We start from the raw sequence: 17,866 nt of genomic DNA on the forward strand, positions 1-17,866 counted from the left end.
TATATTTCAATAAAAGAAGCTTTTTCAATCCAAATTACTTTAATTTGTTGGAAAACAAAAGGGGGTACATCCCACTTTTCTACGCCTACAAATGTCCGGAGACATGCTTAATGTTTAATAAATCTCATGAATTAATAAATAATTCACCTAACAATGCTAATAAAATGCTGAGTATTTTTTAATTTATTCTAAATTTTTATAAAATCAAAACAATTATCTAAAAACTAATCAACGTAAGCTAAATATCTAGTATTAACTAAAATAGAATTTTTTTTAAAAAAACACCTACAAGTGCATAATAATCTACTGACAAAAATGTCAAAAATATCTTCCTTGGAATATAATTCCAGTCGTATATAGTTTTAACCACTAATTCACTAAATACAGCAATCACAGTTGCGTAGGAAAAGCCAAAGAAGATTTACAAAAAAAAAAAAAAGGGCTAAAACTTCTATTCCATAGATCACATTACAAAATGACAACAAAAAACTTTCTAAAACTAGAAGAGAAATTGCCGGAGACAGCCTCAAGCTCGGCGCTTGCTCAAACGCCACGAGTTAGGCTCATGATATCGGTCGTGGAGCGGCTCGATACGCTCCTGCCTCTTACGTTTACTGATCTTGGTAGGATCTGATGTCTTGTAAAGTGCTGGAGCTAATTCCACCAACCACTTGGGGTCGATGACCGTAACTTCCCTCATGTATTCCTTGGTTGTCATGACGAGCTCATGATAGATCACCCAGTCTGGTTGCCTTTGAAATAGAGCACTGCTGGGGTGGATGTACACAGATTGCTTTTCGGCTAGCGTCCTGTACCCTTCTTGAGGGTCCTTCCTTGCTGCGTGAAAGAAGAAACCCGCTGTGACGGCCTTACTTATCTTTGTGAAATTTTTTCCAGAACTAACAACATCGAGCTTATATCTGAAATGTGAGATAAATTATCAGTTAAAAGTCTGGCAATGACAAGCTGCATCAAAGTGTGAACAATATCACAATTTGACAAGGACAATAAACCCAAAATATTTACGTCTAGTATTATACGGATAATGACTTTCTCAAATGACTGTTTGCATAGACTATTCAGACTTAACTGGTCGATCATGAGCCAATTTTGACAAATATAATGTAATGCTAGTAGTAAAAAACAATGAAAATTAGACATTTAGTGGTGAATTAGCAAAGAATGTGATAGACATGGCAAACAAGTCTGTTAGATAATGAATGACATACCTGTCCATGATAGTAAGAAGTTGTTTCCTCACATCCTGAGCTCTCCTAAGCGAACGGGACTGCACAAAATTCTCAAAGCACCAAGGCCCTGAAAAGTTTTTAGCTTTCCATGCCTCGTATACAGCCAGCAGTGTTAAGTGATCCCCTTCTGGCTGAAAGAATTTTGCTCTTTTCTGATCTGCCTGGGCTTGTTTCTCTCTCGGTCTGTAGAAAATGTTCCCAGTCGTAATCATTGCTATGATGGTCAAAATTTCATCACTGCATCCAAGGTCCACACTAGCGAGAAGCATTTTTGATAAAGGAGGATCCAATGGGAACTCAGCCATTTTTCTACCTAATTTTGTCAGAAGCCCTTCCTCATCAAGGGCTCCAAGACTATATAGTTGTTCCATAGCAGAAATGAGGGCTTGAGGTGATGGAGGATCCATGAAATCGAAGGATAGTAAGTCATTTATACCCATAGCCTTCATATTAAGAGTTGTCATGCCAAGATTGATCCTCTGGATTTCTGGAATTGTTGTTGGAGACATTTCGTTTCGGTAAGCACTCTCTGTATATAGTCGGAAACATTTACCAGGACCAGTACGCCCAGCACGGCCAGCTCGCTGCTTTGCTGATGCTTGTGAGATGGGAGTAATAACTAGTGAATCAAGCCCAAGCTTGGGGTTGTAGACATTTTGTTTAGCAAAGCCAGGATCCACGACATAGTAAATACCGTCGATGGTCAATGAAGCTTCTGCAATGTTGGTAGCCACAACTACTTTCCGCTTCCCAGGAGGAGCAGGTTCAAAAATTCTGGACTGCATTTCACTGGGAAGTGCACTGTATACCGGCAAGATTATCAACTCAGGCACATTTTTTCCTAACCCTTTAATTCTCTCATACAGAGACTGGCAGGCATGATCAATCTCTTCTTGGCCAGTCAAGAAGAGAAGTACATCTCCTTCAGGTTCCGTCAAATGTATCTGCAAAACAGTGATTAGTGCTGCATCCAGATAATCGGTTTCCGGTTGCTTAGCATAAAGTATCTCCACTGGGAAAGTTCTTCCAGGAATGGTGAAAATGTTGCAATTAAAGAAGTAGCCAGAGAATTTCTCTGCATCCAGTGTAGCAGATGTCACAATCAACCGAAGATCTGGTCTTCGCTTCACAAGCTGCTTTAGCAACCCAAAGAGAACATCAGTATGGATGGTCCTTTCATGAGCTTCATCCAACATAATTACTGAGTACTGTGATAGAGTTTCATCAACTAAAATCTCCCGGAGAAGCATACCATCTGTCATGTATTTGATCACAGTCTCAGGGCCAGTACAGTCTTCAAACCTAATAGCATAACCAACCTCCTCACCCAGGCGACAACCAAATTCTTCAGCCACCCGCTTTGCAACAGACATGGCTGCCACCCTTCGAGGTTGTGTGCACCCAATTTTCCCTCTTGTTGTGTATCCTGCCTCAGCAAGATACTGAGTCACCTGTGTTGTCTTCCCTGAGCCAGTCTCACCAATCACAACAAGAACCTGATTGTCGTGCACAGCTTGAACCAACTCCTTTTTCAATTTATAAATAGGAAGGCTCTGCTTTTGTTCCTGTATTGGCAACTTTGATCTCTGCCCAAGCGTTACCGTTTTTCCATAAGCATCTTTCTTCCATTCCGGCATCTCATAGGCTGACAATCCCACTCCCCTAAGTTCCTGTGCAAGATGCCGCTCGCCAGTTTCCGGCATTGGATCTTCCCAGGGACGATTGAGATCTTTAGGAATTGAGTCTAGCATTGTCCTCTGCTGCTGCTCCCTTAACTCCCTTCTCTCCTTGATGAGAGCCGACTGCAGTGCAGCAGCCCTGCCCAAAGATCCCTCCGGGTTCTTGAAAATTTTGACAGGCGACATATCAATCGAAAAACGACTCCGCCCCTGCAAGAAGGCAGGTTCATCCTCATTGAGCTCAATCTCTATCTCCTCCTCAGCACCCTCGTCCTGATACAAGATCCCATCTCCATCATCATCGAACATTGCATAGTCACCGGCATGCATACCAATAGCAGCTTTGAACTGATTTGCCTCCCATCTATCAAGCGAGCTCATTCTCTTGAGCGGCCGCCTTGACGGTCCATCTTCATCCTTCTCAACAATAGTAACCCCTGAAAGACCTAACCTCTTCGCCGGGCCTCCTTTCCCACTTGCTGGGTTCACCATATGTGCTTCATTCTGCGAGCTTTTCCTCATCGGAAGAAGATCTTTGCCAGTTTTCTGATCTACATCCCTCATGGATAAGCTAAGCTTCTGCCCTGACGCTGGAATGACCTTCACAAAAACTTCTTGGCCCCTCTTAACTGCATCGTTTGCATTGGCAATCCTCCTACCGGCAATCTGTGAGACATGAACCAGACCTTCCTTTCCCCTCAAATCATTCAGCTGGACAAAGCACCCAATGTCCATAACCCGCGAAACTCTTCCTTTGTAGATTGCATAAAGCTCTGGTTCATCAGAAGTTCTGCGAGGTTGAGCAGGATGCCTCCTCTCTTTGTGCTGCTCCTCCTCTTCTTCATCTTCGTCAAGAACTCTATGATTCTTCCATCTATGATCCCTCTCTCTGTCTCTTTCCCTTTCTCCATATCTGCCTCTTTCCCGATCTCTGTTGCAGTCGCGACTCCGATCTCTATCTCTGCCCCTATGTCGTTCTTTATCACGATAGTTTCTGTACCGTTCATTCCGCTCACGGTCACGTTTGCAGCCCCTATCCCGATCAGATTTCCTGCGCTCGTCCTCCGCATTGCGATCGGCGTCCATCTCGATCTCCAAACGGAGCTCCCTGGTTCGATAGCGGCCGTCTGGGCGGGAGAGAGCGGTGAAGGCGGATGATTTCTCGTCAGGAAAAGCCTTTTCGGCGGATTTATTGCTGGTCTTGAAGGTGGGGGGAAGGATGGCATGGATCGTGGTGAGGAGGGAACGAACGAGGTAGTCCGGAAAATTGCCAGCCCCAAACTCCTTTAGCTTGGATTCAAAGTCGTCGACGGCCTCAGAGTTGCGGCCGAGATCGGTGATGAACTCTGCAAGAACCTTGTCGCCGGAACCGACGTGGGATTCCAGTTCCTGGCATACGTAAGAGAGCAAAGAGAAGTATTCCAACCCGGTTTCCATCGCCTTGCCCATCGCCGAAAGTAGGTTTCGCCGGAAGTAGGTTTCGGCGGTATCTCAAGGCTTTTTTCCGATCCTGTCTCAAAACGTCCGACCTTTAAACCCTTTTTATAGAGACGATTTATTGTTTAAACTAATAAAAAAAACCTAACAGACATGTATAAAAAATCTAAACGACTTTTTAAGAAATCCCAATTAATTATAAAAATTTAATAAATTAAATTCTTAAGTGTGAGATTGTCATTTTTATTTTCTATTTTTTATTATTAAAATTATTTATAATAATTAATTTTGATAAAAAAATTCTATTTTTTAAAACAATGTCAAAATTTTATGTATAAAATTAAAAATTAATTAATTAACGAAATTAAGTTTTGGAGATAATCGAGAATTGGGAATCAAATTTATAACTGATGTTTATATTTATAACCTTGCACTATAAATGTAATCACCCTTCGTCCCTCAATGTCTATCAAAAAAAAAAAAAATTAATCAAGCTAGTTAATGATGGGCGGTTCAGAAGTTGGGTAATTTTGCATGTAATCCCTATTGGCAAACAAATTTTTGCATGCAATCCTCATTCATAAAAATCTTTATTTTCACTCCCCAGTCAAACATCTTTACCTAATTGTACATGATATTTTTAAGTACAAAAAGTCTAAAAATCAATATAAATCCTCTTAAATTGAGTATATTAACTTAGAATGTAGTATATTTTCTATCAAATTGAGTACGATTTTTTTTTATCTCAAAATATACTCGATTTTAGTTTAATGTGCTGAATTCAATAGGAATTATACTCATTTTTAGACTATTTATACCGAAAAATATGAGGGTTAATTTCGATAGAAAATATACTCGATCCTAGTATAGAGTGTTGGATTTTAGTGTAAAGTGCTGAATTTAACAGGAATTATACTTGTTTTTAGACTTTTATACCTAAAAAATAAGAGGGACAATTTTAATAGAAAAATATACTCGATTTTAATATAAAGTGCTGACTCTAAGAAGAATTATACTCATTTTTGGACTTTTTGTATTTAATTTTAGACTTTTTGTACCTAAAAAATCTGAGGGGCAATTTAGGTAACAATATTTGCATGAGGGAGTTGAAATAAGTAATACTTTGCATGCAGTGAGTGGAAACAAAATTTTTTGGACATGGGGATTGCATGCAAAGTTAACATTATGATTGGAGATTTTTCTCTAATTTACCGTCAGAAGTTCAACATCCTACTTATCTCATTTAGAAAAAAAAAAAAAATCTCTACAAATGTGCTATAGTTGAGAATTGAACCATAGGTGTTTGGGAGACAACTGAGCACTTTTATCGGTGTTCCATAGCCCCGGCAAGCGGGATCCTTTGGTCCGTAATTTACGGATTAGATGGTAGTCTGCAAAATCTGATTGGTGATTGTGATGGACCCTACCTGTTAAACAGGTGGGGTCCATCAAATTTAACTAATCCATGCTGTGAACTATCCTCTAGTTCGTAATTTCCAGACCAGAGGATCCATCCTCTAGCCCCAGGGGCCCTCAATGTCTACCCCAGAGCATATGGAATGGAGGTAAATCATGTTGGATCATAAAGACGCTAGATGAGATGAATAACGTTCGTCGAAAATTACAATTTAAAACAAGTTCCCCAGCATAATAAAATAAATAAATACAATGCTAATAAAGTCAAATTTTACTTAATTCGGAGCCTGTGACGACTCATATTCTAAGGTCCGCGATTTTCGATCGCTTTCGTTGGACAATCACTATCAGTTCAAATAATGAGTTACAAAAATTGAGTACAAGAATTGAAATTAATTATTACCGACAAATAGAAAGGAAATTGAAATCTTTCGTTCTTCAAACTTTGGAGCAGTCTTTCGGTGTCACCAGAGCCTTTCGAAGCAGCATGCAAGAATGAAACTTGTAGCATATGTTATACTGAAACTGCTGGTTGAAGTCCTTTATATAGGCCCATTCTGGGTGTCTGGAATCCCTCTGGCACCTGAACCATTACTGATGTGGCCTCGTCAAAACTTGATTCGTCAAGTTTATCCATTTTCGAGCGCCCGGACCTCCTCCGAGCGCCTAGACTGTCGACGTGGATTTGGCCGTCATCGTGCTCCAACTCAGCTTCTAAATGAAATTTGTGGTCCGGGCCCCTGGACCAACCTCGGGCGCCTGAACCGCCCGGGTGCCTAGCCAAGCCTCTCGGGCGAGGATGGTCTGAGCGCCCAGACCAACTCCGGGCGCTCGGAGTCATGGCGCACGGATTCCTTCTGGACGCTCCCAGTCCTCTTTTTTCAGCATTCCTTTCCTGTAAAAATGAGTTAGCCCAAGTAAATAAAAATATATTTATCTTGCAAAATAAAGTTAGCACAACACAATAGGATAGTAGTAGTAATTATATCATATCTCTCCGAGAGCATGATATAATCAAGATTTTAATTTAGATTTCTTAAATGAACCTAGGTTAGACTAATACCTATAATTTCCTCAATCGGAAACATGCTTTTATTGGATCTCCCTTTCAATTATTTACCTTTCACAAGAAGAGGTTTGAATAACACTTCAGTTTTTAAAAAATTGCATTATGAACACTTTTTAAGTATAAAACAATTTCTAAGTGTATTAAAAAAATTCTACGTAAAATTTTCAACAGTGCCTGAGTAAATTTAAAAAAAAACTTTTTAAAGTAAGCTTTTGAGAAAGAATTTCAAAGTAAACTAAAAAATTTCTGATTAAACTTTTTGAAAATTTTTTAAGTATACTTTTCAAAAAAAAATTCTTAGTAAACTTTTTTAAAAATTGGCTAAGTAGGTTTTTCTTAAAAAAAAAATTCCTAAGTAAATTTTTCAAAAATTTATGAATAAATATTTATAAAATAAATTTAAAAAAACATAATTTTCAAAGTAATTTTAACGAAATAATTTTTTAAAAAATACTTTTTTAAGAAATATTTTCAAAGTAACTTTTGTGTAAAGTTTTTTCAAAAAGTTTGTCTTTAAAAAATTTTCAAAGTAAGTTTATCAAAATAATTATAAAGAAAAAAAATTTTAAATAAGAATTTTAAAATATTTTTAAATAAAAATTTTCTAAGAGAGATTTTTAATAATTTTAAAGAAAAATTTTCTAAAAAAATATTTTGAAAAAAAATTCAAAGGGAAATTTTAAAAGAAACATTTTCAAAAAATTTCTAAGGAAGTAGTTTTTAAAAAAAAAAAATTGGCAAACATTTTCCAAAAAAAAATTAGTAAATGTTTTTAAAAAATTAAGAAAGAAATATTTTAAAAGTACTCTTGAGAGTATGGATTCAAAAGAATTTTCTCATTTTTTTTTTAAAACTAATTTTTCAAAAACTTTAAAGTTATGTATTTTTCAAAGTAATTTTTTTAAAAAAATATTTTTAAGTTATCCAAGCAAATCCTCCTCCTTAATCTGATATCTTTATTAAAAATAATCATTCAATTACCAATATCCTTAATACATGTCTAACTGTTAGTTACTAACTATCTACTAGAAGATAGTAGTGTTCACTTGGTTAGTCAAGTTAAACAAAATGTGATCCAGCTTATTGTTTATTAAGAAGGATTGCTTAAATTGATCATTGTATTTTGGTATTTCTCACTTATACTTATGTTGATGCACTGATATAAGCATCTGAAGTCTAGGCAAAATGCCTACGCATCTTACATCATTCTTTATTTTTAAATACACAATCAAGGTAACCTAGTATGTTTGTGAGATACTCGATTCCTCGATCTATAGAATCATGCTTTCTATGAGTTTGATCTAGACTAAGGCCAAAACAATTTTGCAACACTAGAGAAATAGAAAATTTTTAGAAAAATAAGTAAATAATTTTCCTAGAATTTGCAAATCACTTGAAAATTTATTTGATAATAAAAGTCCTAGTCTATCGTGTACATTCCCAATCGTCTTCGTAGATTACTGAATTTAGATTCTGGTAATAGTTTAGTGAAAATGTCAGCTAAATTTGACTTAGACTCAACATAGTTGAGTTCAATGTCTCCTTTGGTGACATGATCTCTAATAAAATGACGTTTAATTTTAATATGTTTGGTTCTTGAATGATACACTGGATTTTTAGTTAAGTTAATGGAACTGATGTTATTAATATAGATTTTTACATTTTTATATTATAAGTTAAAGTCTTTTAATGTGTGCATCATTTATACTAGTTGTGCTACACACTCACCCATTGCTATGTACTCGACTTCAACACAGTGTTATTTTCTACTAAATCAGTTGACAATTGATGGTCCAAGTAATTGACATCCACCACTTGTACTTTTACGATCTAGTTTACAACTGACATAATCTGAGTCAGACTAACCTAGTAGTTCAAAATTAGGTGTTCTAGGGTACCAAATTTTCACATTTGGTGTGCCTTTCAAATATCTAAATATTCTTTTTACATTAGTTATGTGAGATTCCTTAGGATAGGTTTGGTGTCTATCACACATACTAACTTCAAATAAAATATTAGGTCGACTTGCAGTTAAATATAGAAGGTTACCTATGGTACTCCTATAGTATTTTAGATCTACGAATTTTCCATTTGGATCATTATCTAAGATTGTGTTAGTTACCATTGGTATTTTTATTTCTTTGATATTTTTCATTCTAAATTTTTTAAGTAATTCTTTGATGTATTTTTGTTGGTAGACATAATTTTCTTTATTAGTTTGTTTAATATGTAATCCTAAGAAATAAGTTAGTTTACCTAGACTAAGCTCATTCAAATTCTTGTTCCATTAATGTTATAAATTCTTGTAAAAAATTTGAGTTGGTTGAAGCAAAAATTATGTCGTCTACATATACTTGGGCTATAAAGATATCTTGTTTGACTGATTTTACAAATAGAGTTGGATCAATTTGACCTTGGTTGAACCCTTTAGAAATTAGATAGGAGGTCAACCTTTTATACCAAGCCCTAGGTGCTTGTTTAAGACCATAGAAGACTTTCTTTAGTTTAAACACATGGTCAGGATGATCTATACTTTCAAACTCAATTGGTTAACCTACATAAACTTCTTCTTTTATTAACCCATTTAAGAAGGTGGATTTAACATCCATTTGATAAAGCTTAAATCCTTTATGGGTTGTATAGCTAAGTAGCATTCTAATAGACTCAAATCTAGCTACTGTAGCATATATTTCATCATAGTCAAGTCCCTCTACTTGAATAAACCCTTTAGCTACTAGTCTAACTTTGTTTCTAACAATTTCTCCATTTTCACTTAATTTATTTTTAAATACCCATTTTGTTTCTATTACCTTTTTATTATTGGGTAAAGGTACTAAATCTCAAACTTCATTTCTTTCAAACTAGGCTAATGTAAGATGTATACTAAAAACTTAGTTTTTTGTATGAACATTTATTTTGAAATAAGAATCACATTGATCAAATATCTACATTTATATGCTAAATGTAGTTGTTCATTTAATTTATATTGAAGATAACATGGTGTGTGGTGTCACACAAAAGATCATGTTATCAATTCCTTATAAATTATAAATAGTTGCTCACAACCAAGATGGAATGGGATAAACTATTGGAATGATTGTAGTGTAATTTGATATTAGTTTATCTTGACTATAAAATTACACTAGTATACTTTGAGTGTATTGAGCGGGACCATTTGAGGTTGTTCTTTTTATACTGACTGTAAAAAAGAACAGGACCTTTGTTATTATGAAAGTGTGTGCTCTTAATCTCAAAATAATAACAAGCACATATACTTAGTATTTATTTCTTTAATTTATCAATGAGTGATATTTAGCTCGTTGAATCAAGAGGCCCGATAAGTTGGGAAATAATATTATTTATATGATGTGTTGCTGATTATAGAAGGAAATTGTGTCCTAGTAATCTAAGTTGATGATGTCCCCTTGAGGAGCTCATAAGGATTGTCATGTAAACACTGCAAGTAGACTTAGTCCGGCGTGACAATAAAGTTGAGCAGTACTACTCTTGGAGCTAGATATTAATTAAATGAGTTGTCAGTAACTCATTTAATTAATGGGCATTCGATATCTTAAACATAGGGAGATTAATGCACTCATAATAAGAAGGAGCCCATAATGTAATATGGGATTGATGCGGTAGTTCAATAATAACTCTTTAGTGGTATGAGTTATTATTGATGAACTTGAGTTGGTTGTTCGGGGCGAACACAGGAAGCTCAAGCTCGTCGGGAGACCAAAACCAATTCTTCCTCTCAATCCCTATTGTAGCATCTATAAAGCCTTGTATCCATAAAGTCCACTTCTTACCCAAGTAATGGGTCAGACACATCCTTGCTTGAAGCAAGGGGGGCCGACCAAGCATTGTTTGGAGTCCAAGAGGTGGCCGGCCCAAGCATATCTCGGTGTCCAAGATGTAGCCGACCACTAGTGGAAGAAAAGGAAGTTTTGTTTTAAAATAAAATTTTGTTAAAATCTTTCCTTATTTGTAGTTATCTACAATGGTTAAAAGAGATACTTTATTTTGTTAAAATCTTTTCTTTTTTGTTAAAAGAAAGATTTAAAATTTTCCTTTTTAGCGTCCACTAAAGAAATAAAAGGAAGATTTTATTTTTGTTAAAATCTTTCCTTTTATAGCCATCCTCATGGTTTTAAAAAGAGAGTTTTAAATTTTAAAATCTTTCCTTTTATAGCTATCTACAAAGGATTAAAGAGAGATTCTAATTTTGTTAAAATCTTTCCTTATTTGTAGTTATCTATAATGTTTAAAAGAGAAATTTTAATTTTTGATAAAACTTTTCTTTTTTGTAGTCATGTTTTTTAAAAAGAGAAGTTTTAATTAATCTTTCCTTTTTTTTTGTAGTTGTCTACATGTTTTAAAAGAGAGAAATTAATTTTAAAACTTTCCTTTATTGCCATGTACAATAGGAAATTTAAAAGAGATATTTTAATTTTTATTAAAATTTTTTTTTTTGCCAAGACCAAGGATTATAAAAGAGAGGTAGAGGGTGTCTTATGAAACTAACCTAGCCTTGCCTCCTCTTCTATTTTCCTTGTGGCCGAAACTCTCTCTTGTGGTCGGCTCCTCTTCTTTTCCTTTGGTGGCCGGTCCTTTCTTCTCTCCTTTCTCCTTGTTTTCTTTCTCTCAAGGCTGGCAGCACATCAAAGAAGTTCCATCTCCTTGATGGCCGACTACTTGGAGGAGAAGAAGAAGAGAAGGAGTTTCCTATTTTGGCATCCCTTGGTGGCTTGAGAGTCTTGGAGGAGAAGAAGTGGTTCAGGTGGATTTCATCTTGGTAGATCGTTGCCCACACAACGTCCAAGAGGAGGAGAGGAATACAACAGAAGATCAAGAGGTCTTTAGCTACAAAGAAATGTATAACTAATTAATGGTTTCCGCTTCGAATTAATTAGTTAGTTTTCTTTGCATGGATTCTGAAATACCAACACAAGAGGCTAGCGATTTTATGTTTTGATTTCGTGCTATCGATTTAGTGTTTCGATTTTACGTTTCGATCTTGTGCTTCTATTGATGTCTCTGTAGTTAAACCTAGGGTTACTGTAGGAAGTTAAATATCCAATTTCTTTGAAAAGCTTTGTCTAGAAAGTGGTGGATGATCCCATAACCAAGAAGGCCTAGTGCCTTGCCATGTTTAACTTGGAAGCCAATCTTTGAAATAGATATTTAATTAACTTCTGTAATATGGTTTAACTTAGGAAGACCACATCGGTTAAACTTGGAGTAAAAATGTTAAGTATTGTTTCCAATCCAAGTTTAACTTCTGAAGGACAATTTGGATTAATAATGTTAAACATCGTTTGCAATCCAAATTTAACTTCAGTAGGGCACATGGGTAGCTAGGATAGTTCTATGCTTGTACAAATTTTGTTCAGGGGAACTAGAACGGTATCCAAGTGTAGCAACCAACAGCTAGTTCTTTCTACATGACTATGATCTAGTATGGGTCAAATAGGGATTCTTCTACTATTTTGAGTTCAATTTTAGAAATTACAAATATTTAACTTAGGTTTTTGAAAGATAATCTAATCTGAACTCTTAGGTCTTGGTCACCTATAATTTGTTCAATTAGGTGGTCTGAGCAGCTCACTATTATTGTTCAAGGCTCAGTTTATGTTTGCTCATTTTCTTGTGATTGATTTTATTAAACTTCATATTCGTCTATTGGATTTTCACTTGCTCCCCTTAGATCAGTGCTAGCTCTAGCAAAATCAATTAGTTGGTATTGAGGTTGAGTTAAGTTAGATTCTTTATAGTTAGTAATTTCGTCGAATTTTATATTGGTTGTTTCCTCAATTCTTAGAGTTGTTTTATTATAAACTCTATATCATCTACTATTTAGGGAATACCCTACAAATATTTTATTTTATACTTTTGAGATAAATTTTCCTAAATATTTAATATGTAAACATGACATCCAAATACCGTATATTATTTAATACTAGGTAATTTATTATAGTAAATTTCAAATGGAGTTTTATTATGTTTCTTATTTATTGTTGTTCATAGCAAACTATACTAACAGCTTATACCCAGAAATATTTTGGTAATTGATATTCGTTAAACATTGTTCTAATGGCTTCTTGGAGAGTTCTATTTTTTTCCATTATTCTATTTTGTTGAGATGTATTAGGACATGGGAATTATTGATGGTACCTATTTTCTAAGTAGAATTTAGTAAACCTATGATTTTTAAATTTCCCATTGTTATCACTCCTATTTCTTTTGATTTTTGAGTCTTTTTCATTTTCAGTTTGTTTACAAAAATTACTAAATATTTCAAATATTTTGTTTTTATTTTTTAAGAATTTTATCCAAGTAAATCTTGAGTAATCATCAATTCTTACTAGATAGTATAAAGTTTTATTAATATATTTAATTCCATGTGAGTCAAATAAATCTAAATGTAATAATTCAAGTGTTGAATTGGTTTGAGTTTGATTAGTTAGTTTGTGGGTTGATTTGGTCTATTTTCTTTGTTGATAAGCATTACAAATTGTTAAATCTAAGTTAGGTAGTTTTGGTAGTCCTCTAACTAAGTCATTTAATTTAGTGAGGTTTATAAAGTTAGTGTGTGACATTCTCCTATGTCACAGCTAGGTTTCCTCTTTTTGTGTCAAGTGGTACTTAAGTGAGGAGCTAGCTAGGTTAATTGTATAAATATTATTATTCCAAAGTCCTTTTAATTTTATTGTTGAGTCTTTCATATGTTTAATTAAGCATTTATTGAATGTAAACCTAACCTTATATTCTAAATCACATAATTAACTAGCACTGAGTAAGTTAAATTTAAAATTTTTAACAAGGAGTACTTTATTAATAATGAAATTAGATTATAGTCCAATGTTACCTATTCTAATTACCTTTAGCTCACCGTTGTTTCCAAAGGCAACTTTTTCTAGTCTTTTGAAGGTTAATTTTGTAAATATTGTTTGATCACTGGTCATGTGTCGAGAGCAACCATTGTCTAATATCCATTTAGATTCCTTATTCGAACCTTCGGAAACGAGTGTGGACTTGTGACTTGATTCATATTTGGACTTGTCATCTTGTTCCGTCTCGCTTTCTGATTCCGGTATGATTGTCATTAGTGCGAGGTAGTTGTGACGATGTCTGATTCTTCATCACAAGTCACCTTATCTTCTTCTTGCATTTCTATGTTAAGAAATTTATTCAGAGGTGAATTTATTTTGGTTACCTTTGCATTATTTATTTCTTCGTGTAACTTGATGAGTTTATCCCAGAGGTCCTTTGTATTTTCTTGCAAGCTGACTCAATTCAGTTCCTCCTTCATAAGTCCGCACTAGATTGTGTTCAATTCCTTGAAGTTGGTTTGCGCCTTCTTTTTCATTTCCGAAGTCCAATTTTCAAGGCCCATCAGAATACCAGTGTTGTTGTTGATCAGAGGCTTGTATCCCTTGTAGATGCTGAACCACTGGTCAATGTTTGTCTTCAGATACACTTCTATCTGCTTCTTCCAATATGGGAAGTCATCCTCGTTGAAGAGCGGGGGATGAATGATGATGTATCCTTCGATTTGGGCCATTTAGAGATAGAACCTTGCACATAGAGAAGAGAGAAAAAAATCCCAAGATTAGGTCTTGGATTAGAAGTGTGGGAGATAATAAAGGTATTAAGACTAGATTGGTGTTACATCAATTCAGAGTAATTTGCAAGAAAAAAATCATCCAAAGAGGTAATTGTACCAATTTGGATTATATCGAAAAGCTCAAAATCGAAAAAAATATTAAAAGAGAGTTTGAAAATTACCCCTGCCTGATTAGTGGTTGCACCAATTCAGAGTGGTACCTGCTTTGATACTATTTGTTGGATCATAAAGATGCTAGAGGAGGGGGAGGGGGTGAATAACATTCGTCGAAAATCGTGATTTAAAAACAAATTACACAGTGGAATAAAGAAAACGAATATAATGTTAACAAAGCCAAATTTTGTTGGATCGAAAGCGCTAGAGAGGGGGCGGGGTGAATAGCGCTCGTGGCTATTTCATTCGTTTTGGAATCGTAAAACTAATCGAGATAATAAATGCAGCGGAAAGTAATAAAGAGAATATCACCCACAGAGACATGAGGAGTTTACTTGGTTTGGAGCCTTGAGCGACTCCTACTCCAAGGCCCAGGCTCGTTGAGCGTTTATGTTGGGCAACACTTATAATCTCAAAAATATATTACAAGCTAAGTAAAGAGAAAAATAGTAATCAACTTAATACCGACAACAAAGAAATGAAAGCTGAAGCTCCGGGTCGTCGGGATGATGTTGCAGCACTTCGGGATCGTCTCGTTAGCAGCTTGTAGCATTAGGATTGCTCAGAAGTTGTTATTTTTAGCTGCTGCCTCGACCCCTCTTTTATACTGTGCTGGAGGCGCCTCCAGGCCGCCAAGTCGCATGGGTGGATTAGCGCAAACCTGGTCACACCTTATCAGGTTTCAAGCGCCTTCAAGCCTCCTCAAGGCGCCTTCAAGCCCTGGTCCAAGGCGCCTCCAGCTCCTCTGGATAGCTGGCTTCGGCTTGCACCCGAGGCGACTCCAAGTCCCATGGAGGCGCCTCGGACACTGTCATATGAGGCCAAAGTTGCTTCTTTGCTTCTGTAAAATGTGTTAGTCTCAAACACATACCCTGCAAAACAAAGTTAGCACAGAAATGATATAACAAATGATAGTCGACAGTCATCGGACTGTCCGGGTCTGACTTCGGATTTCCAACCGGAAACCCTAGGTCGACGCGACGCCTATTGTTCCCTCTACGGGGAACGCGTCCTCACCTACTCCACTCAAGAGATTTATCTGTTGCCAGTGCGATCCTCCAGATCGACTGGACTTTTGCTCAGCATTCGAAGCTTCCGGACTTTCTGCCAGACTTCCACTTCCCGACCCATCCAGTCTTCCACCTGGTTCGCGACACCAGGACTTTCCACCTAGGGTTACCACCCCCTAGGACTTTTGCCTAAAGCTCTCGACCCGCCAAGACTTTCTGCATAGGGTTACCACCCCTTATGATCTAGGGTTACCACCCCTAGAGTTTTCCACCTGCCTAACCGCAGCTAGGACTTTTGCCTAAGTACACTTAGGACTTTTCCTACAAGCTCATTCAAACTGTTAGATCACAAGACGACTTAACTTTAAACCCTTTGCCATTATCAAAACTTGGGTTCGATCGTCTGATGCTTCCCGCACCAACAATCTCCCCCTTTTTTATTATGGCAACTCAAATTCAAAGTTAAGTAAAGCAAAATGCATAAATAAACATAAGCATGCTTTTAAATAAGAAGTTTAAGCATAAACATAAGCATACTTAAGTAACAAGTTAAGTACAAGCTAAAGAAATTTTAAACTTTATGAAACGTAAGGTAAATTTAAAATTTTTAAAGTTAAGGCTCCCCCTTAATACGAGAACTCTTATCCTTAATTTGAATTTTTTGTCCTACTCTTATCCTTAATTTGAATTTTTTGTCCTACTCTCATCCTTAATTTGAATTTTTTGTCTTACTCTCCCCCTTTGCCATATATCAAAAACTTTGTAGAAAAAACTTAGTAAAAATGTTAAAGCCCAAAAATAACATTTAAAACACCTGGTTTTTAAAACTTTGTAGAGAAAACTTTGTAGGAAAACTTAGTAAAATTTTGCTAAGTGAAAATGATTTAAGTGCAAAACAACGTTGTTTAGCCAAAATTTTGAAAACTTAAGCTTTTAAAGACTTTATTTAAAGATTTTTCATTAAACTTAAAAGTCTTAAAAAGGGATTTTCTTAAGTACGAAAATTGAATTGAGTTTGAAAAAAACTTTTAAAGAAAACACTTAGCTTTAAAGAAAGGATATTTGGCTAATTTAAAGAACTTTTCAAACACTTAGCTTTTTATAATTAATTTTCATTGTAAGACTCTTAGCTAAATGTCTAAAGAGATAATTTTCTTCCAACTAAATTTAAAGAGCTAGTAAAAAGTTTACTTTGAAAAATAACTTTAGCCAATTTTGAAACTTATTTGAAATCTTTTGGGAAAAATAAATTTTCAAACTCTGTTAAATAGATTTGAAAAATCTTTGTTGGTAAATATTTTCTTAATTTTGAACAAACTTTTTGAACAATAACTTAAAAAAAAATAAATAAACTTCACTAAATTTTTAAAAGACTTTGAAAAGTAAAAAAATATTAAGAAAGTCTAAGACTATTTTTATTTTAAAAAATAGTTAAACGAATAATGAATTCCAAAATACTTAATGGCCAAGGAGAAGCAATTAGTTTAAACCTTAATGTCCAAGCATGAGTCAAGTTAAATTGATTGCAAGTTAACTGAGTTCTTTTAGTAAGGTATCAGAGCCCTAATGTGCAAGTTGAGTAACCCTAAGAATCAAACACTTAATTTCTTGGCTACATGTCTAACCATCTAGATACTAGTTGATTGCCTAGAGGACAACAAATTTCACTTGGTTAGTCAAGTTAAGTCAATAGATCTAGTTAGATTTGACTAGGGCTGGATGACTTGACTTAATTACTGTAAATTAGGTATTTAACGCCCAGACTCATATTGATGCACAGATATGAGCATTCTTGAGTCCAGGTTGTACCCTATGTATCTCACACCATTCTAAGTTTTTTAAGCACAATCAAGGTAAGCCTAGGTGTTTGTGAGATGCTCTGGTTGAATTCTAGGGGAACATGATTTCTAAGGTAGAGCCTACGCTAAGTCCAAATTTGAAAATCTAGTAAAATTGGAATTTTGAAAACAAAATTTTTCCTAGAAGAATTTCTGAAAAACACATATTTACATAACAATAAGAATTTTAAAGTGAAGATTGTAGGAAATTTGTTTGAAAATTAAAATCTATTCTACCTAATACATACCAAGAATAATAATATCAAAAGACTGGTAAGCATAAATGAGCAGAGTAACATGAGTATCACTAGACTAGGAACTGAAAGAGTCTGTGTCCACAATCCAAGATACAATGCATAGAATCAAAGAGAAGGGTCATCAGCAGGA

General features: G+C 35.1%; 1 protein-coding gene across 1 annotated transcript; it reads right to left on the reverse strand.

Moving 5' to 3' along the window:
* Positions 1–519: 519 nt before the first annotated feature.
* Positions 520–4,455, reverse strand: LOC121996097 (probable pre-mRNA-splicing factor ATP-dependent RNA helicase DEAH5). The gene is made up of 2 exons (XM_042549914.1): positions 1,230–4,455; positions 520–920 (listed from the first exon to the last, which is right to left on the reverse strand). Exons 1-2 carry the CDS (start codon positions 4,376–4,378, stop codon positions 527–529), a joined length of 3,543 nt encoding a protein of 1,180 aa, XP_042405848.1. The 5' UTR covers positions 4,379–4,455; the 3' UTR covers positions 520–526.
* Between the last annotated feature and the right edge of the window lie 13,411 nt (positions 4,456–17,866).

This window comes from Zingiber officinale, chromosome 6A (assembly GCF_018446385.1).
Source record: "Zingiber officinale cultivar Zhangliang chromosome 6A, Zo_v1.1, whole genome shotgun sequence".
NCBI lineage: Eukaryota > Viridiplantae > Streptophyta > Magnoliopsida > Zingiberales > Zingiberaceae > Zingiber > Zingiber officinale.

What these genes read in the sequence shown, in the direction of transcription:
- LOC121996097 (XM_042549914.1), bottom strand. Translation starts at nt 4,378, where the DNA reads ATGGGCAAGGCGATGGAAACCGGGTTGGAATACTTCTCTTTGCTCTCT. An exon ending in CTTCTTACTATCATGGACAG is followed by an intron (nt 921 to 1,229) that starts GTATGTCATTCA and finishes CTCACATTTCAG; the next exon opens with ATATAAGCTCGATGTTGTTA.